A 22272-nucleotide genomic window follows, 5' to 3' on the forward strand; every position below is an offset into this window, starting at 1 on the left:
ATACTTGGCTGGATTTAAATAACTTTGCTTATTCCAATAAACCAGAGGAAACAATGATGAAGACCAGCACAGCTTTACCTATTTTTTGCTTAAATTTAAAAACTGCTTAAAGAGGAAAAATTTAACACGTCAATTAGAAACTAATTTGTATTCCCTCATATATGTTGGATAGTATTTCCCATGAGTGTAAGCACAAAATTCACTTTATATCTAGAACTCAGTGATAATGAATATCACAAATAGATAAAAATCAGATCTTTATTTTTACCTCTTTGAAATGGCCCTGATTCTATTATTGTTAGTTATATGCCAATTTGTTTGTGGATGTCTATATGTTTGGTTTGAACATTATTCTGTTAGATATAACCTTGACTGGAGATAGTTTTAAAATAAACACTTTCTGTAATGCACTCTTATAGTAGAAAAATGAATTTTAGTTGTGTTTAGAAACTGGGTTATGTAAATAGCACATGCCATAAATGATATACTATTTACTAATATAATTGCCACTGTCATTTAAAAAATCAGAAAATGTTTGTCTCATGTGAAACAGTGGTGATTCCATGATGAAGAAAGAAAGGATCACGGATATGGTTAAGTATAAGCATACATTTTATAGAAGTCAGAAAAAAATGACCACTTCTATCTCAGGTTTGTTTGATTACTATGTGATGAAGCACCTGATTGGCCACAAGTTAGTCTGGCAACACTTTTCTATTCTGAATGGGATTCTTTAAAAATACTGGATAAATTAGGCAGTTGCAGTCATCTGCCTCGTCAGGTGCATTGTTAGGAGTAAAGAAAAAAGAAAATACAAAATTTACACTACTGCAGAAGTTGGATGTCCTTCTTTGTCATTTGAATCAAAGTCTATGTAACAAGAATTAGATTATATTGTGACTGGTTATTTAGCCCACTGTCAGCTTTATGCAAGAAGCTACATACATCAGGAAGCCTCAGGCTATCATTAAACTGGCTGGGATACTCAAAATTATTGAACAGATGCCAGAATTTGGTAGATCACTGTGTAGTAAGTAAAAACCGTCAAATGCTGTCATGAAGAAAATTAATATGGCAGTAAATTAAAGTGCAGAAGAAATGTTTTGAAGATATAGTAAACAGTAAAATATGTCTTCAAAAACCATGGCTGAGAACTGCTAGGAAATAGCAGCACATCAATCAAGAATGGGGTTGAGCAATAAGAAACAGACTTATTGCTTCATATTGCCCTTATGTCCAGGGGACAAAGATGAAAAAGCTTTTTGAATAGAAGCAATAGGCCAAATCAAAACTAATTATATGTCATCATTTTAAGTACCACTGTACAAAGCTAGCAATTCTCAATAATATCACTTTGGCCTATTGTTGTTAGTGTTTAGCTGTTAGGTTGGTATATATACACACACATATGTGTGTGCAGTATACATATATATACAACATATACATAGAGTGTAAAAAGATATTTCAGGGAAAACATAATGTCTCTTATGATCCAAGTGAAAGTTTATAAGCAGTTTCTTCCAAAACCCAGATCACTGTATATGGTCCTGCCTGTTGCTCTGTCTCCAGGTCTGAGGCAGAACTGGAGAGAATGGAGTACTAATTACTTTCAGGCTGGCAGGCTGAGTTCCTGCAAAGCCTGTAGATCTTGTTCTACCCCTTGGTCAACTGCCAAGCTTCATGCCATTGTTTGCAAGGGTAACTGGGTGAACAAATGTAGACAGATTATAGTCAACCTATCTTGCCTGCAAAAATGACTAAGATGCATCCTTTACTAAAGGTTAAGACCAAAGTATATGTAAGAAGTGTCTATAAACACATCATTAAATATATAAGCAGATAAATTACAGTCCTTTTATGATAACCCACATGATTTTAAATATTTTGAATGACTCAAATATTCAAGACGTTTCCATATATAAAAATCAAGAACTAGAACAAGCAGGAAATGGAATTTTAAATATTTTGCTTTTAAGAATTAAAACCCTCCTTAAATATGATGAGAAAATCTGAAGAAGCAGGAGACAGGTCTCAAAGCAACAGAGATCCAAAAAAAATATATGGGCATTCTGTAATCCATTTTCACCTGTTCTATCTGGTACGATTATAGCATAAATCTTTTTTCTTTTGCATCTCTATTTTGCCAGAGGTATGGGCAAGTACAGTAGATACAGTTTATATTCTGTCCATTAGCTCAGCTACTTAGATACAATAAAAATACAAATGAAAATCCAAAGAAGTTGTTCCCTTCTGTTCTGGACAGCATTGTCATGCATGGAAGACTGCCTCTGGAATTTTCCTTCACATCTTGCCATTTGGCCTCCCCCACTTAGTTACTTAATTTTCTCCTGAGGCTTCTTCCAACGTTGTGATTGTTTTCAACCAAATGTGTGTTTTATTCAAATTGATGATCAACTCTTTTTTTATCATCAATCTCCAAGCTCTTTAAATGTTTGGAAAATGGTAGTTAAGTTTCTTGGTGTTATAGCAATGTTTCTTGTTATCCAGAGCTGGAAGGATGCTGCTGCTGGTCAGCTGAGGTAGGCACTGCAACTGAAAATACAAAACAGAGTTACGTTCAATGCCACACACTTTTTTCATTATCCATAACACGGTCAAAAAAAGGTCAATTTTTTCAGCACAGAAATACTCTTTCTGCATAGAATCCAGGATCTGAGAGAAAAAGAATGTTTACATCTGGAGCTCAGGGGCTCCAATCAAGATGGAGGAATTGATGGACATGGAGCTCAGTGCCTCCTGTAAATCTGGTCTCTGCTTTTCAAGATTTATTGTTTATTATAAAGCAAAACATGTACTTTAAAGGAAATTGAGAGGATATGAAAAGGAAGGAGAAATCTACATGTTAACAGTATTGGGAAAAAAAGCATAGATTCACAGGAGTTAAGAGCTTGCTGGGACCTTGAAGTGAAGTCGCTCAGTCATGTCTGACTCTTTGCAACCCGTAAACTGTAGCCTACCAGGCTCCTCTGTCCATGGGATTCTCCAGGCAAGAATACTGGAGTGGGTTGCTATTTCCTTCTCCAGGGGATCTTCCCGACCCAGGGATCAAACACAGGTCTTCTGCATTGCAGGCAGACGCTTTAGAGCTTGCTGGGACCTTAGGGATCATTTAAGCCAATACCTTGTCTTACAGCAAAGAAAACTGATGTCCGAAGCACTCAGATGATTTGGCCACCTACTACATTACTTAAAAAGGCAAAACTGCTCCTTTAATGCTGCCAGAAAATGTTTGAATTCATCCTCAATGTCAAATGAAGGCAAGGGAACACATATTTTTTATGGTACTATATGGACTTAGGTATCTGAAAAATGAATACTTTTCAGGACTTTTAAATCAAACCTACAAGCGATATACAAATTAGTGAGGTTCCCCTATTCTTTCAAGTAAAAATATTTATATCAAGACGCTGTACTCCTGAACACAAAGAAACAGTAAGGTAAGAGGTAACTCTGAGGGGAAAGTCTATCTGCTTTGTATGAAAAGCATTCTTAACTTCCTAACTCTGGTCTATTTTAGGGCACTGGGTTTCATGTTGTACCTGTTCCTAATGGAGCATCCACCCTCTTCTCTCCTCCAAACCTCACAAACACCACCCAGATACCACTCAGCAATGGAAGCTGCAAAGGGAAAGACTAAGCAAGATAATTTAAAGCTTAAGGGGCACCTGAGCAGATGAAAGAAGCAATCAGGAGCAGCCAGCTCATCCTAACTGTGGCTCCAACTACAATCCATTCTAAATCTTTACAGCTCTTGGCTTATGACAAGACAATGCAAGGCCACTCTTCCCACTTTATAGCAATCACAAATCTTCACAGGCTCCCAGTGTGCAGCCTGGATGCTGTGCTCTGGTTAAAGGTACTGTTCTGCTGTTCTCGTTGAAAGCAATCATCACCACGTTTACCACAGCCAACTCTGATGATTAACGGGTCAAGGAGGAAAACAGTTCCTTTTTCAGATAAAGCTGGAATGTCAATCAATACTGAAGGTAAACATGATGACAGAGAGCCGCCTGGGGTAAATTTAATTTCATTTTCCAAAGCACAAGAAGCATGCTCAGCGGAATTCACACCCTTGTCTCTGTCTGGGACCTGTGCTCCTGCACAGCAAAAGCCCTGGCCCCTGGGTGGCAGCAGGGAGCCACGAGGCAAGGTCATCTTCAGGATTCAGGAAGAAGGGCCCTTAGCAGTAAGTGTCTCTGGGACCCTGGCTGGTAGATCTTGTGATCTGTGTGTCCTCATGCAAAAATAACAGGATGCTGGAACTGCAAGCCTCAACCGACACCTCAAGTATAGATTCAGACTCTATACCAGATGGCAGGTATGAACTCATCTGATATTGCAACCTCGCATGCTTCTGTAAAGCAGTGCCCCATTTTTACCCCTGGCAAGTGCTTTCGGCTCTGTCGTAGGGTCTTCCTTGTTGGTTTCTCATGCTGTTTTGCCGAATCCACTATTTCTCTGATACTGTCAAAATACGAATGCTGCAACAGCTGCTCACACGTCAGTCTCTCGGCAGGATTCATGTGGAGACAGCCCTAAAAGACAGAAAACCCCCTCTTCTTACTCTCTAAAACTGTATAAACTTATTAATATCATTTTTTCTTCTTTGAAATATTAAACTCTTCAGTTGGGAACAAAAGGAGGAAAAAGTAAGAAAAACACACCAATCATGACTTTCATTCCTTCCACAATCATTCCTGAATGGGTAACCACATAATGAATTAATAAATAGTTCTAGGAATAGTAACAAATCCTTTTCTTCACCTTGTTCTGTTCTTGAGGCATTCAGTGCTCTGCCCTGAGGGAGTAGGACATGATTTTTGAGTTCACCTCACTGTCTCACTAGAATAATCCTCCTAACCCATTTTGGGCACTTGACTATACTTTGTAAAACCTAGTTTTTTTATTTAAAAAATAATATCTACATGTGATAAAAACAAACTTCATACAGTATGTAGCAAAGTCTCTTCATCACTCTAGTTCTCCTATTCTGTCTTCTAAAATCAGTCATTTTTTGTTTGTTCTTACAGAAATAGCCTATGTGTTACATGTATGTAAGAGAGAAGAGACATACCTCTCTCTATGTTACATCATTCTTAACTACTTGCTCTGCCATAGGCTAGAGGGCTCATACTTAGATAGATTAAATCTCACAATTACATGCCTCAAGGAACTGTCTCATTTCTAAAATTATAAATGCATCAGTAAATGTTCTAAATACTTTTTATCATGGGTGGGACATTGACCTTAACTTGCAAATATTTTAATTGGTACCTCATTTTACACAAGGGCTATATACTTTTGAAAATGTGTATGGAAATCAAGTTTTAAAGTTGAAACCTACTTTCAATATATTAAAGTGTTGGTTATTTAAAAGAATCCTATGGCTAAACAGGTTTTTTTGTTTGTTTTTTTTTAAAGAAAAGGATTCTTTTTGTAAAAAAAAAAAAAGAATTCCTCCTCTTAAAAATTTACATTTCAAGTACAATATTAGGGTTAAAGTGAAAAATACTTACAGTTGTTTTCACCGTTATGTGACTCATTTTAAAAATGAAAAGTACATATACTTTTCAAGTGAGAAGAATAATTCTAAAAGGAACTCTTTTCAATCCATGGATTGACATAAATCATTCAGATTCCCCAGTGATACAGCTGCCCTGTACTCCCAGGTCTGTTGGAAGCCATGATTTTACCTTTAAGAGGCCCAGGGCAGAATAAGAGATGTTTGGAAATTTTAATTCAAGTGGTTCCTGTTGAAAAAGAAAGAAAATAGGGATTTTATTTACAGCATATATTCAAATATAAAGTTACTTCAGATTGAATTTTTCAGTGCGAGAAGCATTTTCCTGGAACCTTCCTTGCCTCCTCCACCCTCTGCCCACCCCACCTCCCACCTATGTCTGTTTCATAAGTTCCTTCTTTCCCCACTTCCAAAATGTTTTATAAGCTTATACTCTCCCCCATCCTCTAAACCGCTTTTCCAAATTTTCTTCCTAACCATTTACCCCCTTTACTTCCTAAAGAACAGATTCAGGTAGCAAACGGTGAGGGAATACTAATGGAAAAAAAAAAAAAAAAAAAAACACTTGTCAAGCAATTGTTATTTCCCTGTTTTCTGCTCCAATTTATATAACTTGCCTTGTCTCAGAATAATGTTTGGCATTTCTAGAAAGGGGTCCTAATTATGGCATTTACTGACATTTACCTAAAGGGAGCTATGTAACAAAGATTTTTTTCCCTACCCAGGTGAACAGACATTCTTGGTTTTCTGGAATAAACACTGTTCTCTCCTCCCACAGGAGCCTGCTGTCCCCCTGATTACCCTACTGTTTAAAGAGTCTCCTGAGCAGACATCCATCAATCTCCCTTTGGTCATTTAAGGCTATTTGGCTCTGGTCACAGGCAGGCGACAATCAGGAGTGATAAACACTATAAAATAGAAGGAATGCCGTGTGTCAGGCAGACAGGCCAGTTCAAGTCTCCCACACTGCAGGCGGATTCTTTACCGTCTGAGCCACCAGGGAAGCCCACACCACTGATAAAGAGGCTAAAAAGAAGGAAAACTGAGAAACTAAGAGCTAACCAGGCTGAGTAAAATAAATGACAAAGATGAATCGTGTGTATAAAGACGGCGGTTCCCTGGTGCTGCCATCAAGCTTAAGAGCACAGGGTTACTTAGTTCAGGGAACCAGCCAACAGCAACCCATTCCCAAGTGTGCAGTTATTCATCACTGATAAGAGATAAGAGCCTCAGTTTTGGAGTTGCCTAAGATCAACAGGGAAAAATAAAATCCTAAAGCAGATCTTTATGAGCCTTTAAGAGCAGCCCACTCCACTCCCAAAGCTAAACTATTTCTCTTGCTATTTTTGTGTGTTGAATCTGAGCACCACTGGAGACTGCCTTGACATTGCTGACACTGAGGTCTGCTGTTTCAGCCAGGACGCCTGGGATGAGGCCAGCTGGTTGGCTGTGATAGGCAGGGGCCCATCCTGCCTGCTTAGCCGGTTTCCCTGCCCCAGAAGCATGCAGGCCTCCTTCGGGCAGGGTTGGTGACAGGCAGAGGGACTCGGGCACAGATATTCAACCTGTGCAGCCCCCACGCTGCGTCTTCCTGTGTTTCTGTCAACAGGAAATCCCCTGCAGGACAACCTCTGGGAAACCATGGGAAGCCTTTTACACTGATGAAACCTGGGTTGTTTCTGAGGTTTCTCTGGTAGAAGAGCAAACAGGAAGTTCACTAAGGGATATTTAGTGTGACACTGGGCATGTCCAGGTCACAGGGGAGCACCTGGGTCACCTGCCATATGTCAGGTGTCATTCCTGCTTCTGTGGCCTTGAAGGCTCCCCGCTGCCCCACTTTTCCTATTCCCAGTGCTGCCGGAGGAGGGCGGCAGGGCAGTGGGAGGTGGGAGACTTCACTGAAGGACAGGCCCAGAGTTTGCAGGGACAGACAGCTCTGATGGAACTGGCTGGAGCCTCCACCTGGAAACTGAGCGATGGAGGAGGGTTCACTTCAGTGTGAAACTACCTTCCTTAGACAGTAGGAACTCAGGACTTCATAGACCTTAACTGTGCTCTGAAATGTTTCTGATTATAATACAGGCTCATTAGAAGACACTTAAAAAAACCATAAAGAAAGAAACAAATTGTCCTACCACAAAGAGACATTCGCTGTAAGTATTTTGGTATACTATACCTTGCAGCCATTTATTTCATAAATATAAAAATCTTTATAGCCTGATTTTCTTGAGGTTGTCATATTATTTTATATTTGTACATGTAAACATGTATATTTATTTAAAATTCATTAAAATTATGTCAAATTATGGATACTGTTTTATAACTTTTTTTCATTTAGTAATATGTTACAGACCTTTTTTTATCAGGTGATTACATATGAATCTAATTATTTTTATTAGCTATGTGGTATTTCTATTGTAAGGACGTACCATAACCTATTTAATTAATTCTCTAAAGGAAATGATTTCTGTTAAAGAATGTCATGTTTCCATCAAAAAATGTTTGCTGTATCTTTATACTCTTATCTAATAGTTTCACTGGACTAAATTCTTGAAAGTGGTTTAGACTATGCACATTTTAAATTTTTTCCGTTTTTGAAAAATATGTGTTTTCTCCACATTGGCCAAAAGAACAGGTATCAGAGTGAGGCTGGCCAAGCAAGTTCATCACCATTCTGCCCATGGGCTGGGACTGAGAGCACAGTAGAGTAGGGGTTTGGACCATGCTGGATTTTCCTGGAGGAGTCATCTTCTACAAGTTGATCAGCTCTGAGCTTTGTAGCTTCAGCTGCTGAAAATGATGGACAGGCGAGTTTGGGGCAGGCAGCTCTGCAATCCTGTCCAACATGATGGCTATGCTCTGCTATGAGCTGTCTGTAAATTAGCACTGAAGGCCAGGGTCTTGTAGCGAATTTGCCCCTGTTTTCTTTTCCACTCTTAGACTGATCTTTTGGTGCCAAGTGGACCATGGGGCTCAGGCAGGTGCCTAACTATCAAAACCTAGTTAGACTGCAACTCCCCATGTATATTCATTGAGTGAGAATGATCACCACTTAAATACCCTGGTAAACGTAGCTCTGACCTGCAGAACTCTTACCAAAACAGGTCACTCACCATATCTTCAGGGTCTGGAATTTTTACCCCACTGAAGTACTGATTTGTGCTAAATACATGTTGGTGCCTAGGAATGAGGTCTCCTTTGGACAAGAAGAAAGAGAAAGGTAAAATTAGATCAGTTATATGTATATTATAAAATACTGGGTATAGTTTTCTGAAACTAACACAATATTGTAAGTCAATTATACTTCAATAAAAAATTTTTAAAAATAGGAAAACAATGTTTTTCATCCTCTCAAAAACATTAGATCAGTTAGCAAGCCCTGCTCCATGGTTTCCTCCCATTGGTGCTGTATCAGTCAGGGCCTATACCTACAAAGGACACCGTTCATGGAGCCATTACAATGAGGCTCTGAGAGTTTCGCTCTTTCGTGACTGTAAGGGGCACTGGATGAGACTAGGAACTTGGCTCTGCCCTGACATGGGTAAAACTATCAGGTTTCCAAAAGATGGGACAAAAACCAGCACTTACCCAAGGTTTTCCTAATCAGATAGAGCTGATCCACATCTGATTTTCCTGGCCACAGAGGAACCCCTGACAGCAGCTCAGCAAAGACACAGCCAATCGCCCAAACATCTACCGGGGGGCCATATTGCGTATCCCCCACCAGCAGCTCTGGGGAGCGGTACCACCTGGTGGCCACGTAGTCTGTGTAGTAGTCGCTGGGTCCAGCTGGCCAGTGATGGGACATGGAAAACAGAGGGAGCAGTGCAAGCAGGGAGTCAGAACGGGGACGGGGAAGACCTGAGAAATCAAGCTTGTGCCCCACCTGTGGTTTTTCTACATCAGTGCTTCGCAATACTGGTTACACATGAAAACCACCTGGAATATAGTCCTTTATAAAAATTACTGATGTTTGAGCCCCACACCAGTCCAATTAAATCAGAATCCCTAGAGGGGTATCAATATGGTTTTTAGAGTTTATTGCTTCCCAGATGATTCTAATCTACAGCCAACATTGAAAGCCACGCTTCTAAAATAGTAGTTTTAAAAAGCACTATTTTAGCAAAAAATGAAGGGTAATATACATATTAGTAAGCCCTTTATTGTGATAAAATGTACATATAGCATATACATTTTTAAACCACTGTATGTGTGTTTTCAGTAGTTGCAACTTGCAAGCTTATGCCCTAAATATACAAGAACTAGCTTCCTGTAGCACTTAGATCCTTTATCATATTAAAAATCTCTCTAGCTTTGACACTTAACTAAAGAAAACTTTGATACTCACTCAAAAGTCGAGCGAATCCAAAGTCACAAAGCTTAATCACAGACTGTTTCGTGACGAGGATGTTTTCTGGCTTCACATCCCTGTGTATGCACTAGTCACAAACATCAAACCGGAGCAGATTAAACAGGAGCAACCCTAATATAGGGACTAAATAAAATACATGAATATCCAGCAAATATCTGAGGCTGTTTGAACCTCTCACTGACCTTTAAGATAACAGACTACAAAACAGTAGCCTAAAATAAATCGAGTACCATAACCACCATAGCCTGAATCAACCCCAATTCCTGGAGGGCCCTAAAGGACCAATAAATGTGAAAAGAAAAATGAAAGTAGGGTAGAAAGATAAACAACAATTTTTTAGTAGAAGTACATCCCATGTAGTGTTTGGAACATATTTATACTAAAGTGTTTATGACTTTACTTGAAATTCAAATTTAACTGGGTGTATTTAATCTGGCTACCTTAGGTGATAGACAAAGTGTTAAAAGGCTCTGGGTGAGGACTGCAGTGTGGCTGCAGGAGCTGCAAGTTGGTGCCTAAGCAGAATTCATAATTCAGTTGTTTAACTGAGAACAGAACACATTCCGCCTGGTAAACAGGACAAGCCCTGGGCCTGCTGAGATAAGCTGAGGAAGAGATGGGCGGGAAGCAGCAGCTTGCCAAGAGACCTCCCTTCCAGCTCTGACATTTGTCCCCACAAGATAAACAAACGCAGGCAGCGCACCCCCTCTGGGGAGTCACTAGATGTCAGCTCCATCCCACACACATCCAGTCTCCTTACTGCCCCTCCACCCCACCGGATGTAGCCCCCACGCCACTGCCAGGGTTTAGACACAAATCACCTGTGGTTTCCAGACCACAGCTGACATTGTTTAACAGGGTGATGTTAGAAGAATGCTTAAGAACCTTCACATGATTTTCCTATTAAATAGTGCTTTTTTTGGTAAGGAACAAATCTTCAACAACAATAAAAAACAACCAATTAGCAATTACATAAAAACAACAGTGGGGTCAAAATACTGTTTAGGTTTCTAATAACCTTCCCTTCTTGGTGTTTTCCTCTCTGGAGGAGAATGTTAGAGGCTTCTGCAATCCGAGAGACCCTCTCTGGCTTAGGGCTGATACCCTGGGGTGTTCTTGACTTTCTAAAATTTGGAGCTAGGACAGAGGTTCCTCTTATGCCTGGCCTAGTTCTCACTCCAAAGGATCTTCAGAGTGAGACCCGGGTGTCAGTGTTTCCCCACGGGTATTTATTATTCTGGAAAAATTGGGAGAAGACAATTTCTGAATTATTTTGTTACAATAGATCTGGTTCTCAGCAATTAATGGGCCTGAGATCTCCACTTTTTTACTCGTGGCTTCAAATATTATTATAATGGGTACACCCTTGAATATCGTGATGACAGATGGTCAGAAGTACTTGTAAGCAAGAATGTGCTCCTATTCTGTTCTGGGAATTCTTTACAAGTTTCTACAGCCCTCCCCCCAAGCACATGTGGCCAAACAGTTTCAGGGGCTCTCCAGGGAGCTGTGGTATGCATTATATTTGTTCTTAGTGTCTCTGCTTTTCCCCACCAGGGCCTTTCTGCCGTCTCTCTCACTCCCCCCACTCCCCCACCCCGCTCCTAAAACCTGCTATCAGCAAACTGCTGGCCCTCACTCTCAGTGAAGAGCAGTACGTATAAGGCATCCACACTCCCTGGTGCGCACGCATTTGGACACAGATTGTAGCCTTCAGCTAGGTGGAGGCTCAGCTGGGAGAAGTGCTGCCTACTCTCATATTTCCTTCTGAGAAGGCAGCTTCAGAGGGAAAAAAAAAATTAGAACAGCTCGAGAAAGGCATTTCAGCCCTACCAGTGAAATTGACCCTGGACGTTGTCAGGATGACAAAATGCAGTAAACTGCCCTTGGGGCCAAAATGAAGCTCTGATATTGGAGTCTGGCTTCCTGCGTGCAGGGAGTGGGCTGTGTTGAAGCCAAGGGAGCAGCAGGCTACCCAGTGTCTGTGAAGTCACACCACCTGGGCAGCAGTCCACTGTACCTCCCGCCAGCCTTGCTGTGGCTGAGAGTGCTCACGAGGTTTCCACTGGCTGCTTCGTTGCAGCCCTGGCACTCCTAACTCACCTATGCAGACACGAGCAGGTGTGCATCACACTTGGGACTCCACGTAATACGTGCAACAGGCATGAGTCATCTGGGGTTCCCCTCCCCAATTTCACAGTATTTTGAGGGTACCTTATGGCAGAAAGTGAAGAGGAACTCAAAAGCCTCTTGATGAAAGTGAAAGAGGAGAGTGAAAAAGGTGGCTTAAAGCTCAACATTCAGAAAACAAAGATCATGGCGTCCGGTCCCATCACTTCATGGGAAATAGATGGGGAAACAGTGGAAACAGTGTCAGACTTTATTCTTCTGGGCTCCAAAATCACTACAGATGGTGACTGCAGCCATGAAATTAAAACACGCTTACTCCTTGGAAGGAAAGTTATGACCAACCTAGATAGCATATTCAAAAGCAGAGACATTACTTTGCCAACAAAGGTTCATCTAGTCAGTCAAGGCTATGGTTTTTCCTGTGGTCATGGATGGATGTGAGAGTTGGACTGTGAAGAAGGCTGAGCACCAAAGAATTGATGCTTTTGAACTGTGGTGTTGGAGAAGACTCTTGAGAGTCCCTTGGACTGCAAGGAGATCCAACCAGTCCATTCTGAAGGAGATCAGCCCTGGGATTTCTTTGGAAGGAATGATGCTAAAGCTGAAACTCCAGTACTTTGGCCACCTCATTCGAAGAGTTGATTCATTGGAAAAGACCCTGACGCTGGGAGGGTGGGGGCAGGAGGAGAAGGGGACAACAGAGGATGAGATGGCTGGATGGCATCACTGACTCGATGGACGTGAGTCTGAGTGAACTCCAGGAGTTGGTGATGGACAGGGAGGCCTGGTGTGCTGTGATTCATGGGGTCACAAAGAGTCGGACACGACTGAGCGACTGATCTGATCTGATCTGATCTGAGGTGGGCTGCCGTCTATGGGGTCGCACAGAGTCGGACACGACTGAAGCGACTTAGCAGCAGCAGCAGCAGAGCAACGTGGACTCCAAGTGAGAAGGAGTCTACCTTAAATCTGGATAGTTTCTAAGCAACATAAACAAAACTACTTTCTTAAAATCATAAACATATCTTTAAAACCTGAACAAGAAGGAATAGCTTAGGTTGGCATTTTTAGCTTCTCCACAAAAGTATGATATAAACTCTGTACAAAGGTTCCACCTCAGGTGAAGGGCAGCCTTCTGATTTTTAGAGGGGGATTATGAGACTTACACTGTGTTTATGGCAAAAATTTACAGCCTGCAGTGTCTGCCAAGTTATGCTCTTCACAAGATGTTCTGGTACCCTAAAAAAAAAAAAAAGCAACACAGATACATTCTTTAGTGTTTCGATGGAATTCAACTCAAAAAAGAAGAAAGTAAACCAAGACACACTTAAGTAATGGAAAATCCTAGGTGACACATACTGTCATCTAACTCATGGGAGAGGGTCCAGAGTGTAGAAAACCTGTGTTAAGAACACTGCTGAATTCCAGGGATGGCAAGGTGCAGCAACACAACATCTACGCCTCCAGCAAAGGACCATGAAGCTCCAGCGGGATTTCAACAAGTACTGATGGCCACCTACCTCAAACATCTGTGACTGGGAACCTGCCTGGTGACTGGGAACCTGCCTGGTAACTGGAGTTCCATTGCTATAAGGAGCTTTTTGTTGATGGCAAGTTAGTGAATATCAAGCATAAAAGATGCTGCCTATTTTTTCAAGTTGCCCCAACTAATGGCCTTGACGTAGAACTCCTCTTCCACAGATGGGCCTGGGGTTTTTTCAGATTCCTGAGGAAGCACTTTTTTTTAAGGTAATGAAGGTTTTATTGAAGGTAAAGAAGAGGTTTGCATTGCACACCACACAACAGAAGGTCAGAATAACTGACCTGTGTGTGTTTGCCCACACAGGCAGCTTGGTTCTTTGCTCACATGGCTCCTCTCTGGTAGCCGGTTGCATCCTGCTTACATCTTCCTGCCCTGTCCTCTATCACAGCATCTAAACTTTATTCCACTGTTCCTAGCACTTCCTCCCTGACTCTAGGTTTACATAACCAGGGCAACCAGTAGCCCACCAGGTCCTCTGCACAAATCAGGAAACAGCACCTCCTTTGAGTGCACTTCTTAAAAATATTTATTTTATTTTATTGGCTGCCTTGGGTATTAGTTGCAGCATACAGGATCTTTAGCTGTAGCATGTGGGATCTATTTCCCTGACCAGGGATCAAACCTGGACCCCACGCACTGGAAGCATGGAGTCTTAGCCACTGGACTGCTAGGGAAATCCCCTGAGAGTATTTTTTTTTTAAATATTAGGTGATGAGTGAAATGAATGCTAGTGGTAAAGAACTCGCCTGCCAATGCCGGAGACATAAGAAACATGGGTTCGATCCCTGGGTGGGGAAGATCCTCTGGAGGAGAGCATGGCAACCCACTCCAGTTTTCCTGCCTGGAGAATCCCATGGATAGAGGAACCTAGTGGGCTACAGTCCACAGGGTCACACGACTGAAGCGACTTAGCATGCATGCAAAATGAACCACAGAGAGAGTACATTTATATTTCAGAGACTCTGGCCTACCAGTTAGACTCACTGTTTTTACAAATCAAACATTAAACAATGTTGTTGTGATCCTCAGCCAGAACTAATATGTATACTAGGGAGGAAACTCTTGAGTACTCGTGTCAAGGTGACCCAAAAAAGTCACTTCCAGCCTCTGGGAGGGGGTATGAGGCCACTGTTGTCACAGGCCAGATGTTCAGGAAATCCTTTCAGGCAGATAAGGGGATGTTGTAACAGTGGAACAATGTGGAGGAAACAAAGAGGCCACTTCCAGGAAGAAGATCTGGGACACTCCTGGGCTGAAGTAGCTTTTCTCCAATTTCTCTTCCTTATTCTAATGACACAAAGGTAGAGATGCCAGAAAAATCTCACCTGTCTAGAAAGAAAGGCCTAGAAAAACACAACTAAGACAAGGACATTTCAGGTGACATGCTTTCCCCAAGCCTCCACTTTTTGTCCAGAAAAAAAAAAAACAGAATATATTTTGATTATGTAATAAAGTATTCATATATGGTTATTCAGAACCAGGCATCTAGTCTCTAAGAACAGTTCCCAAAAGAAATTATGCAAAAAAAAAAAGCATGTTAAAGTAAATTATAATAGTGTATCATTGCTGCTACTGCTAAGTCGCTTCAGTCACGTCCGACTGTGTGACAGACCCCATAGACGGCAGCCCACCATCCCTGGGATTCTCCAGGCAAGAACACTGGAGTGAGTTGCCATTTCCTTCTCCAATGTATGAAAGTGAAAAGTGAAAGTGAAGTTGCTCAGTCGTGTCCGACTCCTAGCGACCCCATGGACTGCAGCCTACCAGGCTCCTCCATCCATGGGATTTTCCAGGCAAGAGTACTGGAGTGGGGTGGCATCACCTTCCCCGAGTGTATCATTAGTGCTCCTCTAACACTAAGCACCTTATTACACAATTTTCAAACGTAAAAACTCTGTGCAAGCTACCTAGTACCATCTTGGGTCAGCTACTCACTTCACTTTCTGATTTTTCCGTGTGTTTTATCTGATCTCTAAGACCCTTTTTATATGACAATGATAGGAGTCAAGTTTTTCACTCTCGGATAAGGGAGAGACAGATGTGGAAAGAAAGAAGAACAGAATCTCTTCCGTGGCATTGGATTGGGATTGGATACACATGCATGTACAGAGGGTGCTGCCCTGGAAAGGGTGCTGATATCTGACCCAGGTGCTCTAGAAAGCTTCTTGACATAGGACAATATCTGAGGTAGTGGTTAAGGTGATGAGAAGTGGCCAGATTTTTATAGAAAAAAAAATCCATATTTTAAAAACAGAGTCTTCAGCATTCTCTGAGAGATTGGATATGAGATTCAGAGAAGAGTCAAGGAATGACACCAAGGTGTCAGCTTGAGTCGCTGGTTTATAGTAGGACCCTTCCCTGGTAGCTCAGACAATAAATAATTTGCCTGCAATGCAGTAGACCAGGGTTCAATCCCTGGTTTAGGAAGATCTCCTGGAGAAGGTAAGGGTGACCCACTCCAGTATTCTTGCCTGGAAAATCCCATGGACCAAGGAGCCTGATGGGCTACAGTCCATGGGGTTGCAAAGAGTCAGACACGACTGAGTGACTAACATACTTACTGTGGAGAACGCTGGGGGAAGAACTGATTTCAGGGAGGGAAGAGAAGTTGGATGAGATGCTTCTTAGCCATACACGGGAAGACTCTGGGAAGGGAGTTCTGAATTCAGAAGGGAGATGTCAATTTGGGAAGCATAAGCATAGTGATGGAATTTAGAGCTCTAGGACTGGATGAAGCCACTTAAGGGGTGAATCCAGAAAAAAGAAGAGGTCAAGCCCAGAGGCCCTCAACATGCAGAGATCAGAAAAAGGAGGGGGACACAGCAAGACTGGGGTTGGTCCTCAAGTGAAGTAAGATGACTCTCAGGAGAAGTGTTCCTGAAGCCAACTGAAAAAAGTGTTTCAAAGGACTTCTGGGTTAAGATGGTGGATAGAACACACCCATCTATTTTCACTCTCTTCTAAAATCTAACTAGAACTACACTAAAGATCAATTGAAATATAAGCCATCCTCTCACCCTCAGGCAGCTTACAGTATCTTTGGGAAGATAAAAGTATAAGACAAGACATGTTGACAGTAGATGAGAGAGACATCTGTTCCTCTGGAGCCCACTGGGCTGCAGTCCAGCTCAGCAGAGGCACTCCCTCCAGAGAGGGTGGAGTGAATCCATCTTCCACCAGTGGGAACAGGGGAAGGAGGAGTGCACCCGTGGGTCCTCCACATGGTTTTCCTCCTGCCTGCTTTGGGGACTCTGTTTCACCCCCAGGAACATGAAAGCTTCCCAAGAGTTTGGCTCCAAGGAGGAGTGAGGGGGTGTCATTAGAAATGTCTGTGGTCTAGATTTCTGTGACTATACCACTTTTAACCAACTGAAGGTAGAGATGCTTGGTCACAACAAGCAAGCAAAGCCAGATTAAGGAAGACAAGACATCCAGGAAGCAGTGAAGCCAACCCTAGAGAAATTCCAAGAGGGGATTCCAAGGATGACATCAAAGGGAAGTCCCAGGAGGACAGCTGGTCAGCAGGCTTGGAGAACAAGCCAGACAGATGGAGAATGGGGATCTAAAGGCAGGACATTATCAGGATGGAGAAAAGGAATAAATTAACTGATATGATTATCCTGTGGAAAAGGATACTAAGAGACTATTAAAAAGAGTGGGGAAAGTTAGCAATAGGGTTAAAGAATACTAAGCAAATTTTAAAAATAAGGCAAATATTAATTTGTGGGAAAAAGTATAAAAATAAACTCCAGTATGGTAAAATGCTCAACTATAAGTAATATTTCCATAGGCATAATAATAGTAACAGTGAATTTTGAATTAATGAAATTTTAATGTAACTATTTGGGGGAAGAAGAAAGGGGAAGCAGAGGAAATAATGGTATAGGATGAGACACCACCCTCATGACAGAAAGTGAAGAGGAACTAAAAAGCCTCTTGATGAAAGTGAAAATGGAGAGTGAAAAAGTTGGCTTAAAGCTCAACATTCAGAAAATGAAGATTATGGCATCCGGTCCCATCACTTCATGGGAAATAGATGGGGAAACAGTGGAAACATCATCAGACTTTATTTTTCTGGGCTCCAAAATCACTGCAGATGGTGACTGCAGCCATGAAATTAAAACACGCTTACTCCTTGGAAGGAAAGTTATGACCAAACTAGATAGCATATTCAAAAGCAGAGACATTACTTTGCCAACAAAGGTTCGTCTAGTCAAGGCTATGGTTTTTCCTGTGGTCATGTATGGATGTGAGAGTTGGACGGTGAAGAAGGCTGAGCACCGAAGAATTGATGCTTTTGAACTATGGTATTGGAGAAGACTCTTGAGAGTCCCTTGGACTGCAAGGAGATCCAACCAGTCCATTCTGAAGATCAGCCCTGGGATTTCTTTGGAAGGAATGATGCTAAAGCTGAAACTCCAGTACTTTGGCCACCTCATGTGAAGAGTTGACTCATTGGAAAAGACTCTGATGCTGGGAGGGATTGGGGCAGGAAGAGAAGGGGACGACAGAGGATGAGATGGCTGGATGGCATCACTGACTTGATGGACGTGAGTCTGAGTGAACTCTGGGAGTTGGTGATGGACAGGGAGGCCTGGCGTGCTGCGGTTCATGGGGTCGCAAAGAGTCGAACACGACTGAGCGACTGAACTGAACTGAAAACTAAATCCTCATCTATCAGAATAGTCTGTAGATAATGTCTAAAAATTAATATATCAATAACAGTATATCACTCTTTTATATATTGACATTATATTGCTAGATTTAATTCACTAGGGATTTTTGCATCTAGTTTATGAAGGATATCCATCTGTCATTTTCCTTCCTTGAAATGCCCTTGTCTAGTTCTGGTATCAGGCTATAGTGGCCTCATAATATGATTTGGAAATTGCTTCTTCCTTCTATATTTTATGAAAGAGTTTGTGTAGGATTGCTAATACTTCTTCCTTTTATGTTTGAAGGAAATCATTCATCAAATATTATAATAATAGAAACCAAAGGAGTATGACTATAAGGAAAAAAATATACATTATTGGAGATAAGATGAACTGGTTCAGTTTGACAAACCCTATGAGCCAATAATATTTTGAGAACTTTGAAAGAAAAAATATAAAAGAATAAACATCTATTTGTAGGAAGATTTTGATAGCAGAATCATTTAGCAGACAAAACACTGAAAGTGGCCTCTATTCAACAGTGGAGGAATGGTTAGATGGTAATATGAGATGTAATATCTTACAGTTAGTAATAGATCTAAAAATTATACTGCAACATATATAGAAATGCATATGAGAGAATATTAAGTGAAGAACAGATTGGGGTTCGGGGAGGGAAACAGTCATTTCATCATTGCAACATGGAGAATGGAACACTTAGTTTGGAAGGGCGGCCAGTAGCCTGGCTCCTTTTTACAATGGTCTTCAGGCTTTCAGATACGGACACTAAATTTTGTCAGTGTATTAAGACAGTATCCATTACAAAGTGGCAAGTGAATATTAAACAAATTTACTAGCCTGATATATAAAACAAATTTGTTCATCCATCTTCAAATTCTGAGTGCCAGCTTATGTTCTCTTTGTAGGCAATTCCATAGAGACACTCAAGTTCTAATCAGAATGGTATTTCGTGAGGAAAGAATTGGAATGAAAGAAGGTACACAGTTTGGTTATAGCCTTTAGGCTGAGATGGTTTAATTGTGCCCATCTCCAAATTAGAAGGGTCTTGTCCTTAGATAAAACGTACGTGATCAGCCCAGCATCCATCCTACACTTTTAAGGATGATTTGCGTATCTCTGCCCTGATGCATTATGTGTTGGTTTCACAAAATAACTCCCAGAAAGCAAGCTTCTACCTCTCTTTCCAAGTTTTGGGAAAGAAGGCCTATGACCCTAATGTCCTGACAACAAAATTGAAATGAACAGAGAGAAACCTAAACAACTGCTGTGGGAAAGTGAAAAGGTCAAAGTGCATTTTAAGTATTTCTTCAGAACTAACAGAGACAAGAGAGATGACAAAGAAAGAATATGGATCTGTTGCCAGGTTCCCAATAGAGTAACTGTCCTTTCCACCACTGCTTCTCTAATATTTGCCACATAATAAGAATTCAAACCATCAACATCCATTCAAGGTTCATTTCTACACAAGGCTACAACAAAGACAAGGATGAAAGGAAACTGGTCAAGCTCCTATAGAAATAATATGTTCTTTGAAATTTATTCTATAGGGACTTCCCTGGTAGTCAGGTGGTTAAAATTCAGTGCTCCTAACGCAGAGGGCACAGGTTCAATCCCTGGTCGGGGAACTAAGATCTCACATGCCAAAGCAATAAAAATTAAAAAAAAATTTATTCTATAGAAATATTTTTGCAAGTGATTATTTACTGTAACCTTATTATTAGAGAAAAACTAGAAACAATCTAAATATTTATCAGTGGGGGGTTGAATAAAGAAACCATGGTATGTCAGCACAATGGAATTTTATACCATATTAAAAATAAAAAAGCAGAAATCTAAGAATAGGGAGACAGCTCCCACATACACTTTAAAAATGAAGAATAGTATACAGAGTACAATCTCTTTAAGTATTTATATAGAAATGCATAAAAAATAATTAGAAAACTATTTCTCAAACTTTATTTCTACATGTTTCTGTGTTGCTTGAAACATTTTCACAACAAACAATATATCACTTTAAAAAAAAGAATGACATTGAAACATGTAAAATATCATGTAAGAAACGAGCTGCCAGTCCAGGTTCAATGCACGATACTGGATGCTTGCGGCTAGTGCACTGGGACGACCCAGAGGGATGGTATGGGGAGGGAGGAGGGAGGAGGGTTCAGGATGGGGAACACAGGTATACCTGTGGCGGATTCATTTTGATATTTGGCAAAACTAATACAATTAGTTACATAATTGTATTTACATTTACATATAACTTTTGTTATATGTAAATTTATGTATTTACACATGTAAATTTATATGTAAATATTTATATGTAAATATATGTATTTGCATATAACTTTACATAATACAATTATGTAAAGTTTAAAAATAAAATAAAATTTAAAAAAATAAAATAAAATAAAAATAAAAAAATTAAAAAAAGAGATTTTTTTTTTAGGGTTAGCTCTGGAATTGCATTGTCAGAAACCAAAAACTTGTAGTAACGCCCTTTACTCACCAGATGTTCTTTGAACAAACTAAGAGAATCAGAAGAGGATCTGGTTGAAATGGAATTTGCACAGGAAAAAAATGGGTGAAGTACTGTGTCTGGCTGCACTTAAACAGGGGCAGAAAATTGTGGAGAGAACACATAAACCAATTGTTTACAAAACTTTGACAGACGACAGACCAATGGTTTACAGAATAAGTAAAAAGCATATTAAGTCCTATGGAAGATAAGAAATACACTTGTTTGAGAGCAAATCTAAGCAATGTGAACACAACACAGGGAATAGTAATGGATAAAGATTTATATATTTATATATGTATACAGGACATATTCTGGCATAAACTTGACTGTTATAGCAAGTTCTAACATTGAAGTTATATTCATTATATATATTATATTCAGTATAGCATGAATGTGAATCTTCTCCAAAATCTTTCCAGATGAGTTCAAAGTTAACAACATATTACAAGAAGATGAATTAGTATCCACTTCAGATTCACAGTAGAGAGTTTTTTGGTTCTGATTTAGCAAGAATTATTTTTAATAATTAAAACATTGCCAGAGTAATACATGGAACATGGAGAAAATAAAGAAAACAAACAAACAAAAAAGAAACAGAAAAATATCTATACAAACATCACTCAGATAATCTCTATTAAAATGTATATATTACTTTTTAAAATTTTCTACCTACATATAAATTGTATAAAAAGGAAATATATACTTTTATTATAGCACAGCTTTTTTTACCTTGCAACCACTCATGAACATTCTAATATGTAAATGTTTGTTTTATCTTGTAAGCATGTTTCTTAGCAGCACCACTGTGTTCCACTATAAAGACATACTATACTTAACCAATCCTTTATCACTGAACATTTCAGTTGTTTCCAATTTTTTTCATTAGAAACAATACTTAAAAAGACACTTTTATAACTAAAACTTTTACACATATATTTATTTTCTGTAGTAAATTATCAGAAGCAGCATACGTGCCCAGTCGCTCAGTCATGTCCAATTCTTTGCAAACCCATGGCCTATATGTAGCCCACCAGGCTCCTCTGGACATGGGATTCTCCAGGCAAGAACACTAGAGTGGGTTGCCATTCCCTCCTCCAGGGGATCTTCCCGACCAGGGATCATACTCGAGTCTCCTGCATTGGCAGGTGGATTCTTTACCACTGAGCTATCTGGGAAGCCCTATCAGAAGCAGACCCATTGATTGCCAAATTGCCCTCTGTCCAACAGTGTACTGATCATTTCCTTTGACAGTATTAGGTTTAGAAAATTTTAATCAAAGTAATTATTTTTAAATGAAAAAAAAAACACATTGTTTTGATTACTCTTTAAAATCATCTTGTAAGGATCAATTTATTGATTTGCTGACTCAATCACTACACAAGAGTACTGGGAATGTACCAAGTGCCAAAAATTAACCTAGAAATTACTGAGGATACACAGGTGAGGAAGATACAACTTTTGCCCTTGAATATTTTATAGTTTACTGGGCAA

The 22272-nt window shown here is 40.3% G+C and overlaps 1 protein-coding gene across 2 annotated transcripts in view; it reads right to left on the reverse strand.

The window, feature by feature from the left end:
* Positions 1–57: 57 nt before the first annotated feature.
* The window catches only part of CDKL1 (cyclin dependent kinase like 1), a 52955-nt gene continuing 30740 nt past the window's right edge, over positions 58–22272 (reverse strand). For both annotated transcript variants that reach the window (XM_061429795.1, XM_061429796.1), the window contains 7 exons: positions 13211–13283; positions 9891–9981; positions 9131–9331; positions 8656–8738; positions 5715–5771; positions 4401–4556; positions 58–2553 (listed from right to left, as the gene is read on the reverse strand). In XM_061429795.1, coding sequence (XP_061285779.1) covers positions 2446–2553; positions 4401–4556; positions 5715–5771; positions 8656–8738; positions 9131–9331; positions 9891–9981; positions 13211–13283 — 769 coding nt within the window. In that variant the 3' untranslated portion in view covers positions 58–2445. The remainder of the gene's footprint in view (positions 2554–4400; positions 4557–5714; positions 5772–8655; positions 8739–9130; positions 9332–9890; positions 9982–13210; positions 13284–22272) is intronic.

The sequence above is a fragment of the Bos javanicus genome, chromosome 10 (assembly GCF_032452875.1).
Source record: "Bos javanicus breed banteng chromosome 10, ARS-OSU_banteng_1.0, whole genome shotgun sequence".
NCBI lineage: Eukaryota > Metazoa > Chordata > Mammalia > Artiodactyla > Bovidae > Bos > Bos javanicus.